Source organism: Lissotriton helveticus, chromosome 2_1 (assembly GCF_964261635.1).
Source record: "Lissotriton helveticus chromosome 2_1, aLisHel1.1, whole genome shotgun sequence".
Lineage (NCBI taxonomy): Eukaryota > Metazoa > Chordata > Amphibia > Caudata > Salamandridae > Lissotriton > Lissotriton helveticus.
In genome coordinates this window covers 1,220,482,642-1,220,505,081 of record NC_136059.1, presented here as the reverse complement: position 1 = coordinate 1,220,505,081, position 22,440 = coordinate 1,220,482,642, and the positions used below count along the sequence as shown (strand labels likewise).

The 22,440-nt window shown below is 41.5% G+C and overlaps 1 protein-coding gene across 2 annotated transcripts in view; it reads left to right on the top strand.

Annotated features, from left to right (window-relative positions):
- ENPEP (glutamyl aminopeptidase) overlaps positions 1-22,440 on the top strand; it is a 297,126-nt gene that overhangs the window by 76,596 nt on the left and 198,090 nt on the right. For both annotated transcript variants that reach the window (XM_078676092.1, XM_078676093.1), the window contains exons 4-5: positions 10,252-10,372; positions 16,590-16,744. In XM_078676092.1, coding sequence (XP_078532218.1) covers positions 10,252-10,372; positions 16,590-16,744 — 276 coding nt within the window. The remainder of the gene's footprint in view (positions 1-10,251; positions 10,373-16,589; positions 16,745-22,440) is intronic.

The following is a 22,440-nucleotide window of genomic DNA, read 5'->3' as shown; positions in this document are numbered from 1 at the left end:
ATTTTCTTCAAATTTAAAATGGGCATTAGCAAATTTCCCATGAAGAAACTTCACATTTCATTGCTGTTTTTCGTACCTGCAAATTTGACTTTTTGGCCAAGGAAGACTAGAAGGAGAAAGGCACCTTTCCCGATAGATATTATTCGGTTCTCACCAAAACTTCAGCCATTTTACACATCTTTCATACTCATTTCATACTGGCATGTAGTGGATTTGTACTCCTCGATTGACCATTTAGCATATTTTTAGCTATTATTTTGTTAGCAATTTTGTTAGCTTAGGACAACATGGGCATTTCGACTTTCGTAAACAATGTATACAGAAGCAGGCAGAACACTTATTTTGGGTAACTTACAGCAGCAACTGCGGTTATTATAGCTTTGTCCATCTCTGTTTTTATGTCTCAGACCATGACACAATCTACACGTTCACACTTTTCTCTTGCCGCTTCTTCTAGCTTCATTGTCATTTCTCTAAAGTAAAAGAGGTAATGAGCCGATTAACATTCAAGGAAACCTGAACCATCCCAGAAATCCTGTTTCCTGTTTGATCAAATTGAACAGTTGCAGAGCTCTTCATCCCCACCACAGATTCTCTTGAGGGTGTGCCTATTTCTGCATAACAGTTTTTTTATCGCATTTTCTGTGTTTTAGTAACATAAACATGATGGTATATGACTGACGCCCATCATCCTTCCATGCTCAAGTGCATGCGCCATCCCATAAAAGTGCATATTCAATTTTATCGTTTTTGCATTGGTATACGGCTCCCTCTCAAAAATTGCCGGATTTGTTTTTCCTCGATCTTTGTTGATGATCATGTTTGTCTGATGTCTGGATCTCATTTCCTCCCTAAGTTGCAGCCATCTTCCCGGGACCTCTCTATGTTTTTGAGGACATTCCCCAGCTTCATACATAGGCAATTTTAGGGTACAGCATGTGTCTAGGCTTGCTTTCCATTTCGAGATTCTGACCGCAGGTGGGTTTCTCCAGTTTTGGGTTATTTTTCTTTTCTTTATTTCTAAACCCAGTTTCAGTAGCTTCTTTTCCGCGAGTGTAAAGCCTTTGTCTGCATACTAATTAAAAAGAGAAGATAATCATTCTTCTTTCCCATAGGGACTCTTCCATAATTTTCCCTCCGTCCAGCCTCGGAGAGACTGCTGATCTAGGGACTTCATAAACAACAAATCTCATTGCTGTAAACTTCATGCATACTTAACCCTCAGATTGTACTCCCATACACCGTACTTGGTTTCACCTCCATTTAAAATCAACTCAATAGCTTTTGAAATACTCACCCTTCATAGATACAATTGAATCTGGCCATGGATCTCATTTGTCACTTTAATGAAGAAATGATTGCCTGCTCTGCCAAAGGCAGATTGGTTGAATAAGCAATTTGCAGGTACCTACCGTCTTTCATTCTCTACTCACTCTGTCCTGCAAATAGAGTCCAACAACCTTTTAAATTTTGCAACCCTGCAACCTGCCCCTACAAACAATTATCTAACTAAACCCTATACAGGCCTTGGGCTTCTCTGAGACATTAGTCATTCAACTTTAAAGTAACCTCATCAGTTTGTAGGAACACCTATTCCTGTTATCATTTGCTTGCCTATTCTTTTTGTGCCCCTTCCAACTTTATAACCACACACCTTTCCTTAACTAGTCACTCAACATGCAAAGGAAATGGTTCTTCGTCAGCTGTTCTATATTTTCCACAATCCTTTCTAGGTCTCGCCTAGGCAGCGCGCATGCGCTGCTCTAGGCGATGACCTTATGGAATCAGTCAGCTCTTTTCAAGCACTTGTGCTTGTGGCGGCATCCACATTGCCGGAGCGAGCAGCGGCGCGCAGGGGCCATCTGTTTCCAATTAGCGTGGCCGTGCGCACGTCTGCTCACTCCCACAAGGTGGATGCCGCCACAAGCATGAGTGCTTGAAAAGGTCACTCGTGCTTTTGCGCCCAAACCCTCTCCTCACTCCTTTTTATTACTTTGCATAGAGGTTATTTCAATGGGCACATGGTACCACGGCTGGGATCATTAATGTGTGATAAAACACACTACACACATCTTCAATAGATCCAAGTTGGCCTCTGATGCACAGTCCATGTACGTTACAACAGATCCATGTCGCTCTCTTTTGTTGGGTCATTGAGATGCTGGTAAGGGCCACAAACTTTTGAATTCCCCAGTGTTTGTGAAAAATGCAAAATCCAACGATATTTTGACATTTTGTGAACAGAAATCATAGTTCACGTATTTTCAAAGTTTGGCAACTAAGCAGCATTTCACATCCAAGTGGAATTTTATGAAAAAAAAGTTATTGATTGAGTGTTTCGCCCGGATTTCTATTGTGGAAGAATTGTGCTAAAAAACGGTTTTACAAGTTTTTCCCTACAAAGCCTACTTTTGTGGCATTTTTTTAAAACGTAGCCAACCTCATGATTTTGATGAAGTTGAAACAGAAAACTTCCGAAAGCTATTGCCAGAAACTATTGAGAACAATGCACCAACTACGACTCAAGTTACTTGTACAGGTTTTGGCCCTTTCTCAGAAGTCGAGGTGGGCAAAGCCATGCTTGAAGTCAAGTCAGGATCCCCACTAGATCCATGTCCACACCACATTTTTTCTCAACTAACCCCTGTAATTTGCCCCACCGTAACGAAAGTTCTGAATCTTTCCTTATGCTCTGCTACATTCCCAAGATCTTGGAAGCAGGCCCTAGTTACTCCGCTAGTAAAAAAGGCAGGATTAGATGTTAATAATACTGCCAACTACCGGCCAATATCCCAGTTACCCTACCTCTCAAAAGTGCTTGAGAAATTGGTCAACAGACGGCTTTCCAGCTATCTGGAAGCTAATGGACTGTTGGACGATTCCCAGACGGGTTTCAGGGTGAACAACAGTACTGAAACAACACTTTTGGCGGTGACGGATAACATCAGGGCCCAGGTAGATCAAGGCAAGACAGTCGTCTTAATACTCCTTGATTTATCGGCGGCTTTTGATACCGTTCCACACGACCAATTACTGAACGCCCTGGAAGGGAAAGGTATACGAGATAAGGCATTGGGATGGCTAAAATCTTTTCTGGAGGAACGAACACAATCAGTGTGTTTGGGTGATTTCATCTCTCCCCCGCGAAACATTAAATATGGGGTTCCCCAAGGGGCCTCACTCAGTCCAACTTTGTTTAATGTTTTCGTGTCCTCATTGGCAGCCATTGGAAGAAGGTGGGGTGTTGAAATGTGTTCTTATGCTGACGACACCCAGTTAATGGTTACCATTGATGAAAAGAATGATCCTAAAACCCGACTGATAAACTGTCTGACTGAACTGGCCAACTGGATGCAAGAGCATTGTCTGAGATTGAATGCAGACAAATCAGAGATCCTCTTGTTTGGCAAAAATCCCCAGCTCTGGGATAACAGCTGGTGGCCAAGCAACCTGGGGTTGCCTCCGAATCCCACCCCAAAAGCAAAAAACCTGGGAGTGGTATTGGACAGTGCCCTGTCCATGAAATCACAGGTCTCCATTGTCTGTGGTAGAGGGTTTGCATTGCTGAAAATGCTCAGACGAGTTTTCCCCTGGATCCCGACTGAATGTAGGAAAACCCTGGTTCAGTCATTGCTGATGAGCAGATTGGATTATGGCAACTCACTGTTTGTCGGAATGGCAGACTATCTCTTTTCTAAACTGCAGATAGTGCAAAATGCCGCGGCAAAGGCTGTCTGTAATAAAAAGAGATTTGATTCGGCTAAAAGCTGCATGCGAGAGCTTCATTGGCTCCCGATGCGACAAAGAGCCAATTTTAAATTACTGTGTATCACACACAAGGGGCTCTACAATGCAGGCCCTACCATTCTACATAATAAAGTTGAATTCCACAGACCACTGAGGAACCTTCGATCCAGTACTTTAGGAAGAGCTACCACCACCCGGGTGAAGACTGTCAGGATGGGAGAGCGGGCCTTTTCGCATCTGGCGGCCACTAAGTGGAATGAACTACCTCCCAGTCTTAGACTGACAGACGATCTTCTGTCTTTTAGGAAACAATTAAAGACACTACTCTTCCCTAAATCAGAATAAATCATTACTCAGTGTGGTTACTGTACCTCTCAGCATCCAACCTTAGCGCCGTGATATCCTACTCAGGATGATTGTTAGCGCTCTATAAATAAATTAAATACAAATACAAATAGATGAAGCCAACTTTCACATCTTTAAATACTACTAGTCCCAAGGAGCATCGAGGTAATTGCCACTTTAGGATGTAGGCCAACTTTTGGACAATTCCTATTCCAATTCTTCTTTGACCTTATGTAGAACTAGACAACTTACCTGTTTGCATATTTTTTTTTAACAATATCCGAGATGCTGTGGCACTTTGAGAAGAATGTTGTATAGGTTTGTCCATTTTATTTTAAGAGTACCTTTGTAGGTCTATTGAAACGTGGTGCACAGGCTTTTGGATGCATCGTTTACAACCAAGGAAACAAACCGTGCACAGGAGCAGCTCTGTCTGTGTGATGCATACAGGAGAGCTTGGAAAATATGAACAAGGACACTGATCAAGTATCCAAACAGCTACCTGCATGTCTATCTTTCTACTTTTTCTCTTTTCTTTTTTTATGTGTCAGTTATGCCTTACAATACGAACATTTTAGTATTGCAAACATGTTTGCCACACAGCGACCAACACAAAACATAGTGCATAGGTTTGAAGGCATAGTTGGTAGAGGGTGTGGCATTATGGCCAGAGCTGACGATTTTGCCACTGGGGAACCTCGCTCGAGTCTGCTCTCGGTTCAATACCCTGCAATTCTGGGCAAATCACTTAACTCTCCCTGCACCTAAAAACAAAATGAATCTGGCATTTTGTAATGTAACTGGTGCTCATGTAAAGCATTCCAACATCCATGGACAAAGTACGTACTATATAAACAAACATCGGCATAGCCAATAGGTATTGCTTTTGGGACCTTATAAGTATTTAGTTATGGAGCACAATATCCTTTATGTAACATCCCGAGGAGATCTTCTGCCACACAGGCTCTTCGTGACCTACATTGGCTCAGGGTCCCCAGCCGCATCATATTCAAAGCCCTGTGCTATCTTTTTAAGATTAAGCAGGGCTCGGCTCCAAAGTATCTACAGAGTCTTGTTCAACCTTACAAGCCTAGCCGTACATTAAGATCTTCAGCCAACTGTGATTTTGTTGTTCCAAGATTCAAACTTGTGAAGATGGGGGGTAGATCCTTCTCCCATTTAGGCCCCAAATCCTGGAACGGGCTACCCATTGCCTTGAAATCAGAGACCGACTTATTCTGTTTTCGGAAAAAATTGAAAACTCTACTCTTTCAATAGATCTATCTGCCGCTTTAGCTGTCTATGTATTTTTGTTGTGTCTTTACTTTCTGCTTTAGTCTATCCCTGGCACCGGGAAACCCACTGCGGGTAGCTGTTGCGCATTATAAGTTCAAATAAATAAATAAATAAATAAATAAACATCAATTGTTGCATGGTAAAACACATATAAGGTCCCAAAGGTGAGACCTATTGGCTAGGCCAATGCTTGTTTGATCCTGTCAAGAATCATCAGGAGAGAAACTTGAGAACAGCAGGACAGAGACAGACCTTTACCTACTGAGGTTCACACTGCAGTAAAAAGAAAGCAGTAAATCTGGCCCAAGGCCTGGAAATTGGAAAATTGGAAATTGTGTGGTACAGGAAAGAGGGGGCTGATGCACAGAGGGATTGTACATAACGCCTGGAACAGATCAGCTTCAGTACTAGTCAGAGCAAGCAAGGTTTCGAGGGAATGCAGAGACTTTCAGGTTAAAATAGGAAGTGCTAGTGCAGTTTTTTTCGCTGCTTATTTGAATGGTTCCTTGAGCATCAATTCTTCCACTGTTTTCTACCCTGCACCTTTTTAGTGTTTTTCTTGCCTTCCCCATTTCTTTCCTTTATGCAGTTACCACTGTACAGTGCTCCTCCTGGTTAAAGCTGGTTCCTCGTTTGTTATTTGCCACTGCCTATTCTGCATTTTCACCTTCTTGAGTAGTCCAGGTGAGGTTCTCTGACCTGTAGGTGGAATTGCAGGTACCATTTTTGGCTTGTTATCCGCTTGCCTCTTGAGAGACATTGTAACTCCTGGACTGGAGTAGCCAATATAAGAAGGTACTATCATTTACAATTTACTAGCCTTAATAATTCTCGACTATTATAGTATTTCCACATCATACTCAAAGGGAGAATCTTTCCTGATGAGACAAATCTGCTGATCCACTCATGCATAAGGCTTCATTGCCACTGCTCTCTCTCTCCCTTACCTCCATCTTTCCAATAGAGATCATTGGCTTCTCAGTCACCATATAGCTCTTGGTCATATTTCCTTTGGCACTAAGGTCTGGGGATTAGTATCAGATTCCTCTGCCTCGTTCCCTTTAACACTGCGGTATTATTAGACACTGTTGTCTCATTTTCTCTACATTTTTCCCCAAAGCTGTTTTGTACTGGCAAGTTCCATCAATCTCAGTAATTTTGTAAGCATGGTATTTCCTGAAAATGAGCTGTTTCTTTCTATTTTTACATGGTTATTTGTATTTCAAAATGTACATTGGCACTTATCATCAAAGCTGATTTGGTCCTTTGACACCTATCTATTTGATTGTTTCTTACTTTTCCATGGAACAGACAGCCCATGTCACCTCCAACAACATCTACAAACTTTGAATTGACTCCCCGGGTGCAGTTGGTTTTACAGGAACTTAATTCACAGTAATTTAATTCACAATTCCTGTCCCAAAGTAGAGATTTTAGTTTCCTGTGACCTGTCTCTGACTTTGCATATTTTTTCTCCTGCTGGTATTTGCTGTCTCTGTATCTGCTAAACTTGCAGTCAATTTTGTACTTGCCTTCTGCCCACTTTCACTCTGTCATAGCCAGAGAAGGGGTGATTACCCTAGAGAACATACTAGGGTTTTCCAGTTTCTCAGAAGCCCAATACTTGTTAACATGAAATCAATATTTTACATTATTCTGCCTATCATATAAAAGGGGTAAGATAGTTAGTGTATTCCCTGGCCCACAGGAACAGGGCATTCTGCACTATTGCTTCAAGCAAATCTTCACGCTTGGGTTTGACTTAATATTCAGTAGCTGACCCACTTAATACCCAGATATTCCCACAAATCATGGGCATATGACTCTTGCACCATAATCCTAGTCAAGTAGACAGAGAAATCTCCATCCAAAAGAATTCTACCTGTGAGAAATTGAGTTACTGGTTGAGCGGGGTAAAACCCTTTTCAAGAAGCAACCACAAATCTTGTCAGGGTGAGGTACAGGCCAACCCTAAATTAACCTGTGCTGCACCTTCTGAGAGATTGGTACAGAGCAGTCAGGCTTAATTTATAGGTAATGTGTAAAGTGTTTATGAGGCAATTCAAACATTATTAAAGTGAAAACACAACACAAGAAAGATCCCACATCAATTTAGAAAACTACAGTAGATATTAATAAACAAAACAAGACCAAAGCGACCAAAATCGAATCAGTAGAACCAGAGATATGCAGTTGTGAATGTTTTAGGGAAAACATTGTCTAAAAGTGCAAAGCCCCAAGTGTGGATATCTGATCGTGCCAGGCCAGGACAGAGTCACAAGTTCGGGCTGACTGCGATGGAGCACCGGCCAGCTAAAGGGGTTGAGTTAGGTCAGTTGAACAAGAGTACCTTAAATACTGGTTGTGGATTTTTAGTGGCTCCTACGTCGAGGATTTGTCATGCAGCTGAGGTGATGCTTTGGTTCTAAGGAGCTGTGAGGCTGCGATGTGAAGTCCTGTGTCATCAACGAGGATCCAGTCGACGAGGGGCTTGTGATGCGAAGTCCAGTGTTGAGAATGCGTCCCGCAGCGGGGGTGATGTGTTCTGAGGAGCTGATCGGCTGCGATATGGAGATCAGTGTTATTGAGACTGCTGTCAACAATAGGCTGGTTGGTAATGGGGAGTCCGGCATCGAAGATGCCAGATGCAGGAGAGGCGGTGCGTCGGTTCTGAGGAGGTGCGAGGCCCACTACTAGTATTTAATTTACAGGCCCTGGGTACATTTAGTGCAGTTTATTAGTGGCTTCCTAGTAAATTAAATATGTCAATTGCTGTGTTTTAAGGAGTGAGCACATACACATAAGCACTGGTTAGCAATAGTAGAGTGCACAAAGTCCTAAGACCAACAAAAATGAGATCAGCAAAAATGGAGAAGGAAGGCAAAAAGTTGGGGGAAGACCACCTTAAGGCTGAGAGGTACACCAATTAGAATTAAGTACGTTTAGTAGTCTATGCACCTCATCTTTCTTGATCAATCATAGGATAAGGAGAGAGCAATCGTACGTTTCCATGTATCCACCTCCAATGACATATGAAACTCAATAGGTTTAGTGATCCCTCTCTTAATCCTTTGCCAGAATATGGATCTTTCTGAATTGTTTCCATTTTGTAGGGATTCCCTCCAGAATTTCATCATTTATGTGTACATCATAGAGATAAATAGCATTCTAGCCAGTCACAATCTTTAAGTTTCTTCTTCAAACTTGCATTATTTAGCACCTAAGGTGCCCGCCTACATATCCCTGCACCATGTGGCAGTCAACACCTGGTGCCTGCCACGTAGTGCAGGGATATGTTAAGTGTCCCCTCTTTGCACTGCGACATGTGCTGCAGGCAGCAGCACCCGCCACAATGCAAAACATAGGCATTGCGACCACCTTGGTGGTGGTTGCATCGTAATGCCTCTGTCCGACCGCCGACAGCCTGTCAGGTGGTCCCTTTTTGGATAGGGTGGCGGGCGGATGAAAGTCCCCCTGCCATCCTAATCAGACCCTAAGTTCTTGTCTATATTCACAATAGCAAATTGGTTCCTTGGGGGCCCCTTTCCATTTGTGAATGGTTACCATCCATTTGGTTTGCCCTTTACATTCCCTTTCCAAATACCCATTCTGTATTTAATCTGAAAATAAAATTGTTATTTGGTAATGTGTTATACAATCTCAGTTTGGGTTTTGTACATTTAAAAAAGCCATTTGTGGTCACAAAAGTGTCAAATTTGAACTTGTGAATGTCTTTGTGCATCAGGCCCATGGTTTACATGGTGCATATACACCTTGTCATGCAGAGCGATAAAGGACAGATGTACGAAGCAGTGGTCACAAAATAGTGGTCTTAATTTGTGACCAGTAGTACTACGTTCATTTGCAAAATACTTATTTCTAGTGGGTCACAATTTCTTCTACCTCATGAATCTTAAAGAAGTACATTCCAGTTTGTGCCCAACTAGAAATTGCAGCCATCACAGAGATGGCGGCTTTCTGTGGCAACAGACTACCATGTCTGTGATTGCTTTTAAACTAATATATATATTTTTTGTAAATGCAACCTGTTTTTCTTAGAGAAAAACAGAATGCGTTTAAAAAAAAAAAAGGAAAAGTTAGAGTAACATTTTTTAGTAGTCAGTAGTCTCCGTGGCCACTGCCTACTCATAAAAATGCTTTTTTTCATCATTCTCAAAGCAAAAGGGATCACTTGGGGTCCCCTTTCCGTCTCTGAATGGGTTACCACTGCATTATTGTAGTCATTAAAATATTAATATTTGGCGACTGGATTTTGGACGCATAACATTAATACATACCATTTCGATTTGGTATTTAGATGGGATGTCCTAAACACACCCCTTCCAAATACAGAAATGGTGTTGGGTCACAAAACCAAATTGTGATCAGTTATAGATTTATCCAATCGCAATTTGCGATTCGCACATAGCAAAAATAATATTGTGCTGGCAAACAACCCAATTCTGTGAATTGCAAGCAGAGAAATCCTTTGTACATCTGGCTCTAACTTTTTTTATTTAGAAATATTAGTGGTAGTGCAGGCAAGAAAAGTAGTGGGAAGAAGAGACTCAGCCAGAGCAATTGTGCAGGGATCAGCTAACAGTCACACGAGCTCATGTGCTTGTTCAAAAACACTGTTCAAAACATGCATGTATAAAACCTGCAAAGTTAAACAAAAACAGTAAATGTCTACTATTCTTAAGTGGGTGTTATTGTTTGGATTGATTTGTACTTTATAGCATAGTAGTACAACTACAGTTGGTAATTCTCTATGCAGAATGGCTGTTTAAATTACTGTAGAATTGTTGTGTATGGATTCCTTCGCAAGTTACTCCAAGCTAACTGTTTCTGTTTTACTTACAGCTAACCATTTATGCTCAGAAAAACCAAATTCACACGGCGGAATATGCAGCAAATGTTACTAAAACCATTTTTGACTTCTATGAAGAGTATTTCAATATGAGTTATTCACTACCTAAGTTAGGTAAGGTAGTTGTTTCAAGCATATTTAGTTTCTGTTGTGGTTTTTGTTGGAGGTAGTCGTGTCTACTTTTTCCGAAGTGCGTTTTTACAAGTGTATGCTATGTGTTGCGCTGTTTGTCTGACGCACGCTCTGCTAAAATTATTTCATGCTCGATTCAAGACGACAGCGAAAGAGAGATACCGAGATGAAGGAGGAGAAATAAAGAAAAAGAGCATAGGCTGAGTAGAAGATTGTGATGTATAAAATCAGACATAGATAGAAGAACACGTGGACCGAGAAAATAATAGTGGGGATAAGAGAGAGAGATACACGTGACAGAGATCGAGAAAGTGGTGAGTTAGCCAATGAGCAAAGCAGAGAAAGGCAGAACATGTGGGAAAAAGAGGTAGCCAGAAAAAGAGAGAGTACAAGGGAGAGAGAAGATGAGATAAAGATAGACAGATAGGGGAGTTGAGGTAAAAAAGAAGAGAAAGGTAGAGCTAGAGGGAAATGAGAACTCAGGATAGGCAGAAAGATAAATGGAGAAAGAGGAAGAGAGCTGGTGAGAGATAGAGAGGACAAGGAAGAGATTGAGAGGAAAACAAAGAAACAGAGATCAATAATCTGAAGGTAGAAAGATGTCACTTGCTTCTACCAGGCAAAAGTCTCTGGGGGAAATATAGGTGAAAACATAAACAGTAAGTTTGAGTCCACCAGGTTATTCCGCAAACTCTCAGAATTCCTCTTAATGCTTTCTCTCCTACCCCATTCGTCCACCTCCAACCCTCCTGGCATTGCCAGAAGGGCCATGATACAGGCAACTTGTAATGAGGGCCTGTTCTTTCAGAAGAATAGACAGTGTGGTCTATGGTATACAATACTGAAACAACTGTGTGAGCTACGTAGTTGCATTTCATAAACATGAATACATTCTAACTTCTGAGAATTGAACATGAAAGCTTGCTGGCCTTCACATAATGTGTATCATATGGCCTCCTTCATGTTGACAGAGATACAACAATCTACTAATAGAACATTTTCTGAAAATGTTATTTTGCCAGTGGTAACAGAAAGCCTATCACAGTCTAATTCTCTGCTAAAACAAGACGCTGTATGTGGCTAATTTTGAACAAATTGCTAAGTTGGTTCCCTTTTATCCTCTCTTCCACAAGTAGCTGTGGCAAAAGATGCCTCTGAGCTCCATACATCTAGATAACAACTTGCTGGAACCAAAGCTGCCTTTCAAAGTGAACCTTCCTTTCAGCAAGATTCATAGTTCATGATTACCAATGACAACATCATGTCATATTAATATGCAGGGAAGGACACTTCTTTGACTCATGAGGCGAAGGGAAGCTGAGGAAATCTACCCCAACTCTTGCCATCTTTAAGAAACACTACACTTTGCAGGAGTGAAGAACAAATGAGCAGCGAGGTTGTGGTCCCAAAAGTCTGAGCAAGGTGAAATAGTCTATGTTTTAGACTTTATAAAACTAAGTTGTTACTTGCATTCATCCCTGAAAGAGAAAGAGGTACCCAGGTACCTTAGGTCAAGATAAGTGAAGATTCCTCTCTTGATTCGGAAAATGATGGCATGTTCTCCAGAACAAGACAACAGGTGTTTTCCTTGAGATCTGGCTCATAAGGGGAACAAACACCACACAACACCTCGGGTCTAGGCAGAGGGGTGAAAGATGAACAAGATAAGGACAAGCAAAGATGAAAATATGTCAACAGATTAAGACAACAACCACCTCAATAAGGGAGGAGAAACTTTTTTGCCAAAACCCATCATTCACAAATTGTGAGATGTCATCATTTGGGTCTGGCTTCCTCTCGTTAGGGAACTCAGTCTTGGAAATTGACTGGGATACCCTTTAGTTGTTTGAGAGACTAGAGGATAGGTTGATGACTCCACAGAGTACAGCATGGAACCCATAGGCATATATTCATGCTTTAAGTGAAGGGTTTCAACAAGAAAAAGAAGAATGGTGCAGCGCTAAATAATACAAAAAAGTGTGTTAAAAATGACTAAAGGAGCTCCATCCCAACTTTATTATCAGAGTGCCCTTGTCATGGTTAAAAAGCAGTTTGTTAACATTTGAGAAAGTCAAGTGTTAAGCGCAGAGTTAGGTCGACATGTTTCTGCCCTCAAAGGATCTAACAGTATCGGGGCATTCTTCAGGACCAAATAAGCAAGTAATATATAAAGCTGCTGCTGAATGTCAAAAAGTGAAAAACAAAAAAGTGATGAATGTCAAATGAAACATTTCATATACTCCACCGATAAGATCCAACTAGGCAGTAGTGGAACAGATTACCGGTTACCTGAAAAGACAATATACATATATTAAAGTTATGCTTGCCCCCCTTAACAAAATTCACCACAAGAACAGCCTCCATCAAATGAAAGGTCTGAAATGAAACCAAACAAGGTTTCAAAGTAGTCCATATAATGCATACAGTACATCCACTTACCCATATCAGTTGGGTGTCACCCTCACCTCTACCGGGTAACTACTCTGGGAAGGGGGCCCCGCTCTGTAACAAAAAGTGATGTCCATGGTACACTTAATCATGGCATAACTGATTATCACATAATTCTCAATAATTGGACCTCCTACACAGGACCAGTGCACTCTCAGCACATTGACTTTATAATGCTACCCAGCCAGGACCAGTTGTCTCCAAATTGTTGTATTTTAAGGCTAGAGTTGAGATATTGTGGGTGGCAAGGCAGTTCAAGCAGCTTGTAATGGATATCCTAGATGTACAGAGAAAGCACTAAGAGATGTGTCTGAAGTATTCACTGCTGTTTCCAGCCACGCTTAAAATTTTCAGAAGCAAGAGTGCCCTCCTTTTTATTGACCTGGGGTGGTGTGGAGTGTAAAAAAACGATGGATTTAGGCCCAGGATCTCTGTACTGGGGTGAATGTATGACATTGTTCTGCATTCTGTCCATCAATTGTTGTTTTTGCATTTGTCACCCCGAGTGGGATGGGTATGCTCAGACGTGAGTCCCATGCTCTCCACGCCACTGGAGTCAAGCTATCCAGGCTGATGACGGCTGATAGCCAGAAACCGGTCCTTGGATGCTTGATTCCGGTCCAGGAAAGACATGAAATTCTGACCTGGGGTGGTGTGGAGTGCAAACAAACGATGGATTTAGGCCCAGATCTCTGTACTGGGGTGAATGTATGACATTGTTCTGCATTCTGACCATCAATTGTTGTTTTTGCATTACTCATTTTTATTGAAACAGAGGTGGTTTGGGAATGGGCTGAGAGAAAGGGATCCTCTGCACAGGCAGACATTCCCCACAAGTGGGAACATTGGGTTACCAAACGTAATCACAGATGATCCAGGCCAAAGTCAAGTTCATGTTATGGCTTAGTAGTAGCTCCATTGCAGGAACATGCCTGGGACAATAAATTATAATAATAAAATTATTATTATTATGTAATGGAATGAGGGGAGTCTACCACGGGTCACCCTGATGGGCACCATGTCACATTTCAATCATTTCAGGGCTCTATTTATCTATGTAAATGATTTCAGTTTTCCTTCTTTGCCTCTTTCCTTGACCCCTGGGTAACACATGTGAGCTTTCATCTGCATAGTTCTCACTACTGATAGAGCCTATGGACATGGCTTCATCTTGACATCAGCTGCGCGACACACCATCCATGATATTGGATGGTTTCTTTAGTTTTTCTGAATGGTCAACCATTAAGATGTCTGTGTTTCATACTGTTAGTTTTTGGACCAGAGATCTGAACAGGGTTATATCCTTCAGGTATGATTATCGCGATAATGGCAATAACCAATCTTTAGCAATGGTGTAGGGCAGGCTGCTCTACACCTGGTACACTCTCACATTCAACACGCACCATTATGTCTCAACCAGGTACCTCTCCATGATCAAGAGATATTGTAATATTCCTTCATAAAGCATATGGGGTCCACATGGCCCTGCTCCAAGAATCCTACATAATATTAGCAGAAAGTACCAGATTCCAGAAGCATTGATATAGTCAAGTTTTTTTCAATAATTTTCAACCAATGCCAGTAGGGCCCTGATCTGGGTAAGGGAAGGAGTCACTTTTTTAATCTTCTGAGTCCAACATGGTAGTGCTGATATGGAGGGTAAGTTTGTCCGGTGGAAGGTAGGCTGGATGGAACTACAGTCTTACTGGGTAACATTTATGCACCCAATATGGAACACCATATGCTCTTGAATCGGTTGACAAAGCAGCTCACTGGGTAGGTGCATAGTCCATAGATTCTAGGAGGGAATTCAATTGCATGTTAGATGTCCTATTTGTCAGGTTCCACCCTTACCTCAGGCTCAGACGGTCCTTAGGGCAAAAGCCATAGTGCGATTGTTTTCTTAATGATCCATGTTAGATGTGTGAAGTCTATGCAACTCTGGAGTTAGACTTTACTCTTTCTATTCCCTTTACATGACCTTTATGTCTTACTGAACTCACTGGTCTACTCTGGTTCATTTCCTTCTTCGACTATTTGGGTAGGACTGTGTCTCATCATAATCTTCTACCGATCGATAGGCCTGGCATGGGACACCGTTCATCCTGTTATCCACGCTTGGTGCCTCCAATGCTCCATGTTTGTGGGTGAAGTATTTTGTGGTATCTTAGTAGAGAGGCTACACGACTACTTCGAAGAGAATGATGGAACTGCCGACTCCCTGGTGGCCAAGTGAGAAGCCTTCAAAGTTTTAGCAAGAGTTTACTGCATTCATGCCATATCGCAAGTGTGCTAGGCCATAGAGAGTAATTTGCATAGAGCTGAGGATTCACTTGCCCCAATTAAGAAGAACCCTGTTGGTAACCCCACGTTGTGGCACTCACTTATGGCCGCGCATGAAGAACAGACCATAATTATGGAGCAACTGCACTTCTTTGACTACATCACATGCACAGTTCATGCTCACACTGAAAAGGACAGGACAGGAAGTGCAATGGCATGTTTCATCACCTGTGGAATCACCTCCCTGCCTGTCTCATCACTCCAAACTTCACAGCGCCCCACCTTAGACACCCAGCATGACATCCACACAGATTTATATGAGCATTATCGAGTGCTCAATGAGGGCAGGGCTGAGGGCACCGATACAGCGGCCATAGAGTCCCACAGAGTACTGCTGCTTGGGGTTTACCTGAGCAGAAGGGAAAATAAATGCTACCATTACTGTGTAGAACATCAGGAATTCCATGAGTGACTTAGGTGCTGGTAAGATGCCAGTGATTGATGTGCTTCCATTGCAATTCTATATCAAACATACATTGCTGCTGAAGCACCAAGACTTGCTCTCCTGTAGGAGATGATGGCGGACCTGATTGTATCGATACCCAAATCCGGTTCCCCCGGTTCTGACCTCTCTTCATATAGACCAGTAGTCAGTCGGAACTCTGACTATAAAATCCTCAGTAAGATTTTAGCAGGTAGTATACAAGAAAAACTTTCTAAACTGATCCTTCCAGGTCAGAATGGTTTAGTGCACAGGAGGAATACATCTTGGAACATCAGAACACTATACAGAATTAGGAAAGTGGCGCCATCATTGTCATTTCTTTTTTCTGACATATTCTACCCTCTTTCCTTCACTCTTCATTCTTTCCTTTCACCTTTGCCTTTTTTCTTTTGTCTCACTTGTTCAACTTTCTTCTCACTCACGTTTGTTCTTTGTCTTTCTCCTGACCCGTTTCATCCTCTTTTTTAGTCCCATTTGTTTATTTCTTCTTGCTGTCTTTATTTTTTCTTCATTATTTTGCTCCTTTCCATCTTCTCACTCTTTTCCTCTAGATTCTTCTTTTTTAGCTCTACCTGTTCCTATTTCGTTTCATTCATTATTTGTCTTACCTTCTTGTCACATATTTTTAATTTAATCTTCTTTCATTCATTGTCCTCATTTCTTCAACTAAGCATGCTTCAAAATGTACATCAATCCATCTAAATTAGAAGTAAACAATTCTATTGGTAGGTGATAGGAGGCTGAATTTTCTGGTACATGCCAGTTGAACCATTTTAGGGTCTAATCAAATTGATAAATTCAACAAAAGAACATTGATCTCCACCCTGTAACATTTCACGAACATAGAAAATTAATAATTTCAATAAATGTACAGAACATTTGCCTATTATGTGATGTAATAACATTTGCGAAAATTATAAAAAAAGGAACATTCATTAAAGTGACAAACCTTTTATATTGCAGATAAAATTGCTATTCCAGACTTTGGTACGGGTGCTATGGAAAACTGGGGTCTGATCACATACAGAGAAACCAATTTACTGTATGACAAAGAAGAATCTGCATCCATAAACAAACAGCGAGTGGCGGCTGTAATTGCTCATGAGCTTGTTCACCAGGTATTATTTGTTCACATTAGATTCAATATAAAACAATGTAGGACAAATGAGTGTGTAAACAGTGACACTATTAAAATAAGATTTGCTACCTACATATTGTGTTCATAATCATGGAAATCTATATACAGAAGAAAAAAGTGTAAGCATTAATCTTCTCGGGACACATGGTTTACAGGTCTCTGTGATGTAACATAAATAAGATGAAAAGATTTACTAAACCTCTCACTAAATGTTATAGAATTTGAAGTCTGTTTTCAAGTGGTATGTGAAATCTGTGCTGTTTTACAATACTTATATGAGGATGTTCAGCCCTTAGTGCACGCTGTGTGTGAGTGCATATTAAGTAATAAAATGATGCTCGATCAAAAGAAAGAAACAATGGAGGACCAAAAAGAAAACATCCCAACAGTAGGCTAGATACTCATAGCTCATATTCTGTGATCATGACTGCTGGCACTGCAGGAGTTCCATTAACATGCTGGGTTAAATAGTTCCATTTTCTGGAGTTTCGAACAATGGCACCGGGGTCACAATTGTGCACCCCAGTGCATCTGCTGGGCATCAGTAGTGACACTGCACACCATCAACATTTTGTTTTTCAATGCATACATGGATGTTTGTAACCCTAGTGCCACAACTATTGCATTAAGGCTGAAGTCACGTGTGGGGTACTCTGTGGTGTGGTCCTTCTCCCCAGATTGACACTGGGAAATTCTGACCTCAGTTTTTGAGTAGACCCACATGGGAGTGGGTTAAGCAGAGATACGCACATGGCCCATTTAATCGTTTCTCTTAAGCTTTCCCCTTTGATTGCAACCCCCTCTGCATTTCCTAGAGATGGGTCACAATGAAAATGATCTCAGATGGGTAGTCTTGGAAATAGTGATAGGGAGCAAACAGCAGCTGCCGCAGAAGTGTTAGTATCACAAACAGTGATGGATATACCGTTTGGACAGAGAAGTCTGTGCTCAATGAAGATATAGTCTGGAACCAGCTATGACTTATATATAAAGACTAAATGGGGTAGCCCCCCTTTTTTCATGGAAATTGAGGAAATCTTCTGGTAGTCTACAGAGGGTTATTGACAGCATTAGTGCATTGGACTCCTGAATCATGAGGTTTGTGTGAATGGGACTAGTGCATCATACATAATCAGGAATTGTATTTCCCACTGGCTATGATTTGTATAAGTAACATCTGCAGAAATGGAGGGATGTATGCCAGTATGGCGCATGACAACATTTTCCATGATTTCGTAGCAACACGTCACATAGGTACTGTTGGGCTACGTGATGAGACGCTGTGCTACAGATGGAGCGTAGGATTCTGGTATGGTGTGGAACTACATTTCCCATGATCCCGTAGCGATGCTTCACACAGGTCCTGTTCTGTCACCTGGTGAGACGCTGTGCTATGTATTCCAGAAAAATAGCATGGGGGCATACAACTATAAAGCACTCGCTCTCGGCCAGGTGTTTGCCCGACACAGCTGAGGCGAGTTATGTAGGTTTGAGAAGCAATGCTGAACCCTTGGTGTAGTAAATAAAGGGGAGTTTCTCTCCACCTCTCTAGAAAAATATTGAGTATTAGAGGTCTTGAGTCTGATGACAAGTGCCATTATATTCTGTACAATAGTAACAAGGACTTCTCATACCTATCAGGAGAGGCCAGTGTATTATGAGGAGCCAAGGGTTAGATGTGTTCTATCCTGCCGGCCTTTCTGTGTATGATCCCGAGATTTGAAATTAAGTCAATTTTATTGACCTGCTCGATAATACACATCATTGTTCCTGCACTGCAGTTAAATAAACTCTATATGTAAACATAGTAGGGTGATAGAGAGAAGTTGGACTAGAGCACACAGTTTCATTCCCTCTATGTATACAGTCAAATTTTCATTACAAATTGGCAAAAACAACAGAGAAGGCTATATACATATTTACAATAGACTGGTTTGATTAACAGAGGGTCATAAACATGAGATAAGAGTAATAATATTTGAGATAAAATCAACAAGGGTGTATCTAAAGAGTGCGATTTGCAGGGAAGCGTCTAGTCCTTTGAGCCGATTGGGCTTGAGAAAAACCTCAATGAGGTGAGTTGGATTAAAAACCCACACAAATCTGTAGCCATATATTACAGCAGCATAAGAAATTTCCGTGTTGCTGTATATATGGGTTAAGATTGACCTTCATGGCGCGCAGTGTGCTGCATCCATGGAATGGGATTTCACTTTCACACAATGTCTGCATGCTTCATTATGAGCACAGAATAAATGTGTGATGTCATCCTCTCCTCAGGGTTCCCCGAGATAATCTGATTTTGTTTTGCAAGAGTTGCTGAATAACACTATTATTCAAGTAACAAGCTATTCTTGTTTGGTATCCTACAGGTTTTGTAAGCATATGCCGATAGGAGAGCCTTATGCCTCCTTTTAGACACTATTCCCTTAGAACTGGATGAATAAAGGCAAATAGGTCGAGGTCTAGGTCTCCTGAAGAAGGCCAAGTGACCTAGTAGGCAAGTTCTACAGTCAGCCAAAACATGATGGTAAAATGAGGATGCAGGAGACATTGGACTCCCATTTTGTATCCATGTTTTAGGTTTTAATCATTGTATGGGTATCCAATAAATACAAATATTTAGGGTATACGTATAACCACCAGTTGTAATGTTAACTGGAACACCTGGAACTGTCCAGAAAAGCTAATATTTAAGAGCTCCTGTAAAGGGTTGACTCCATCCTGGTTAGGCCTGGGCAGAAAACGATGCTATGCTTGCGGAGTGCGTAGCGAGCACAACTGCGCGCTACACGAATTGCACGTAGCACAGTGCAAAAACGCATAGCGTAGTGGGTATTTTTTGCTCGCTCCTGGTCCTTAATGTCAAGTTGGCGACTGCGAGCGAGCAAAATCAACTTCCCGGCGAGACTTGTTCCTCGTTTGCGATCGGCAACATCAAGTTGAGAAGTGGAGAAGTGTGGCTCAATGGTTAGAGCGGCAGACCCTGATGCAGAGGTCTGGCCCGGGACCGGGACCAGGGTTCGATTCCCGCCTCGGCGGGTCTTGGGCTCAATTTCCCCGGACCTGATAATTCTCGCCTCGGTGCCTAGTCTAATCATGGGTCCCACTCTGTGACTCTGGGCAATAGCTTGCTTAATCTCCACAACGGCCCCAGCAGCGCTGTGGATGCCTGGCTTCACCTTGGGGGTGCCCAGGAGTGGACATTTCACAGGAAAGCCAGGATGGGTTCCGCAGCGGTATGAATATAGCGCTACGAGGCCTCCGGGTAGAAGTGCGCTATATAAAATACAAACATTTACATTTGCTGATCACGAGCGTGAAAAATAAAACTCCCGGCGAGATTCTCAACGTGGGGAGGTCAGGTTTCTCATTGTGAGTGGTCGCATATGCTCACGGTGAGAAACTACCAGTCCGCATTGAGAAAGCTGCCGCTCGAGTACAAATCTACTCGAGCGGCAGAAAACGACCGCTTGCACTGTGCATGAAGGATCAATTAGGGAAACGTTGAGAGACACACATTGGCACTCAGCCATTCCTGTAAAGGTGGCACATTTGTCATGGAAGGAGTATGACACTTAAGTTAGTCTATTTCAGTCTTTAACAATCTGCTGACTCATACCAACGTAGTTACCCAGGCAACAGTGCAAAATAGAGGTTCTCCCACGGTTCAAAATATGTATAACAATTAGCAATATACTGAATATATATGTTGCAATTACATTCTAGAATTGTCTGTCTTAGGAGCAGGGGTGAACCATAGGACAAAAAAAAGTATGGAGGTTCCTTGCAGAAGAGACCTATTGAGCGAAAAAAAACAGGAAGGACAATATTTGGGGGTTGACATTAACAGGGTGCATGAGAGCTCAGAGTGAGGGACGTTCATTTGGCATAGTTACTATTAACTAAAGATCAATCTAAAAAAACTTCCTGATAGCCAGTTGGATGATTACCCAAAAGTAAATAAAAAATGAACTCTTGCTTTGTCCGTCATGTCCAACACATTGATCACTTAGGATTTGTCTCTAAAGATACTAGTCAGCATTATTCTACATAAACAACCTCCAGAGAGGTATTCCTCTTTAAGCGTTTTCCCATTGAATTAGATAGAGATAGACCTTTCTCCTTGATGTTGTTGACTGAACATGCAGATTTTATTTTCTTTCAAGAAAGACAGACCTCTTCAATAAGGAAAGGAGAAGAAATTGAGTCTTATAGTCAAGGTAATCTGAGAAGTCTAATAAGAACCAAGAAATACCAGTGTGCCATTACCAAAAGGCCAATCTAGTAACAAAGAAGCTTACACCCAAGAATGATCATGTAAGCATTAAAATTACCTGGTTTACATAAGCCCCTACATCCATCATACCAACCATTTGGCTTACATTAATTAATTCAAGTCAAGTGGTAACTATCCATGTGCCTCTTTTTCCATAGATGCCACTCATGTAAGCAATGCAGTCAATTCAATTCAATTCAAAAACCTTTATTCGAATTTCAAAAATTCATAAAAGCAATCTCATATTCAAAATATCATAAAATCCCATTTAAAACTTTATGAGTTACATTTACAAATTTCCGAGTTTAGGCAGCAAATTATTATAACAGCTGAAATTAAACAGATATTCAAGGATTTTCCATCATTTTGCGAACACGGGTAATAAGTCTAAAAAAAGTGCTAGTGCGAAAGACCAGTTCTTCAGTATCCAGGGAAAGCAACATCAAGTAGGACTGCCCCAGAGAAAGGGGTCTACGTTTCCTAAAATACGACGCTAAGAACCATTTAATATATTTTAAGTAAATTTTACAAGAGAAGAAAAAGTGCAAATCATTTTGTGTGCTCACTCCATCACAAGGGCAAGGTTTATAATGTGATTTTGAGCAATAGCCCAGGGGGAAGCATAATAAAAATCTTACAGTTCCTGCCCTTAGGCGGAACAGGAGTGATCTTTCCCAATTGGACATTGGAAGAGTGAGATAAAGTGGTAGTGGGTGCCTATACAACTCATTGTTTATGTATACCGCGACTGACAATTTATTGAGTTCCTTTTTTGTCCTATCTAAGTTTTAAAGTGCATATAGTGCATGTTTTAACTCATTCTTATCTTTGGGCTCAATTCTGGTGGGATCCAAAAAGAGGTGGCCTTTATCCACGCTACATAAACATTTGTAAACTCCTGAGAACCAGGGAATGTCCATTCCCTTTTCACAATTAAGACAGTCGCTTCTAATTTCTTGCCTTAAGGTGGCTAATTTATTCCTCCAAATCGAGAGCCAGAATAACGCTGGTCTTGTCTCAATAAAATCACAAATGAAATGCAGATTTAGTTCCCTGTAGCAAATATACTCAGAAGTAGAAATTGGGACACCCAGAATTTTCCTACAGAAGCGGTTTTCTTCTAGTTGGATACAATGATTTTTTGCCAGGCCCCATATCTCCGCCCCATATGTGACTACTGGGGCACACTGCAATTTGAATTTTTTTAAAATAGCTTTAGTTACGCCTATTTTCCTTGGGCGGGGTAGGCTAAGGATTGAGTCGATGGCCTTTGAGAACTTGCTTGTGGAGTGGGCCAAATGTCCAGTCCACAAGCCGTTCGCAGCAAAGTCCATAATCCAAAAGAATGGACCAGAGTTTGGACCTATTAACTAGATCAAACGCGGACGATAAGTCCA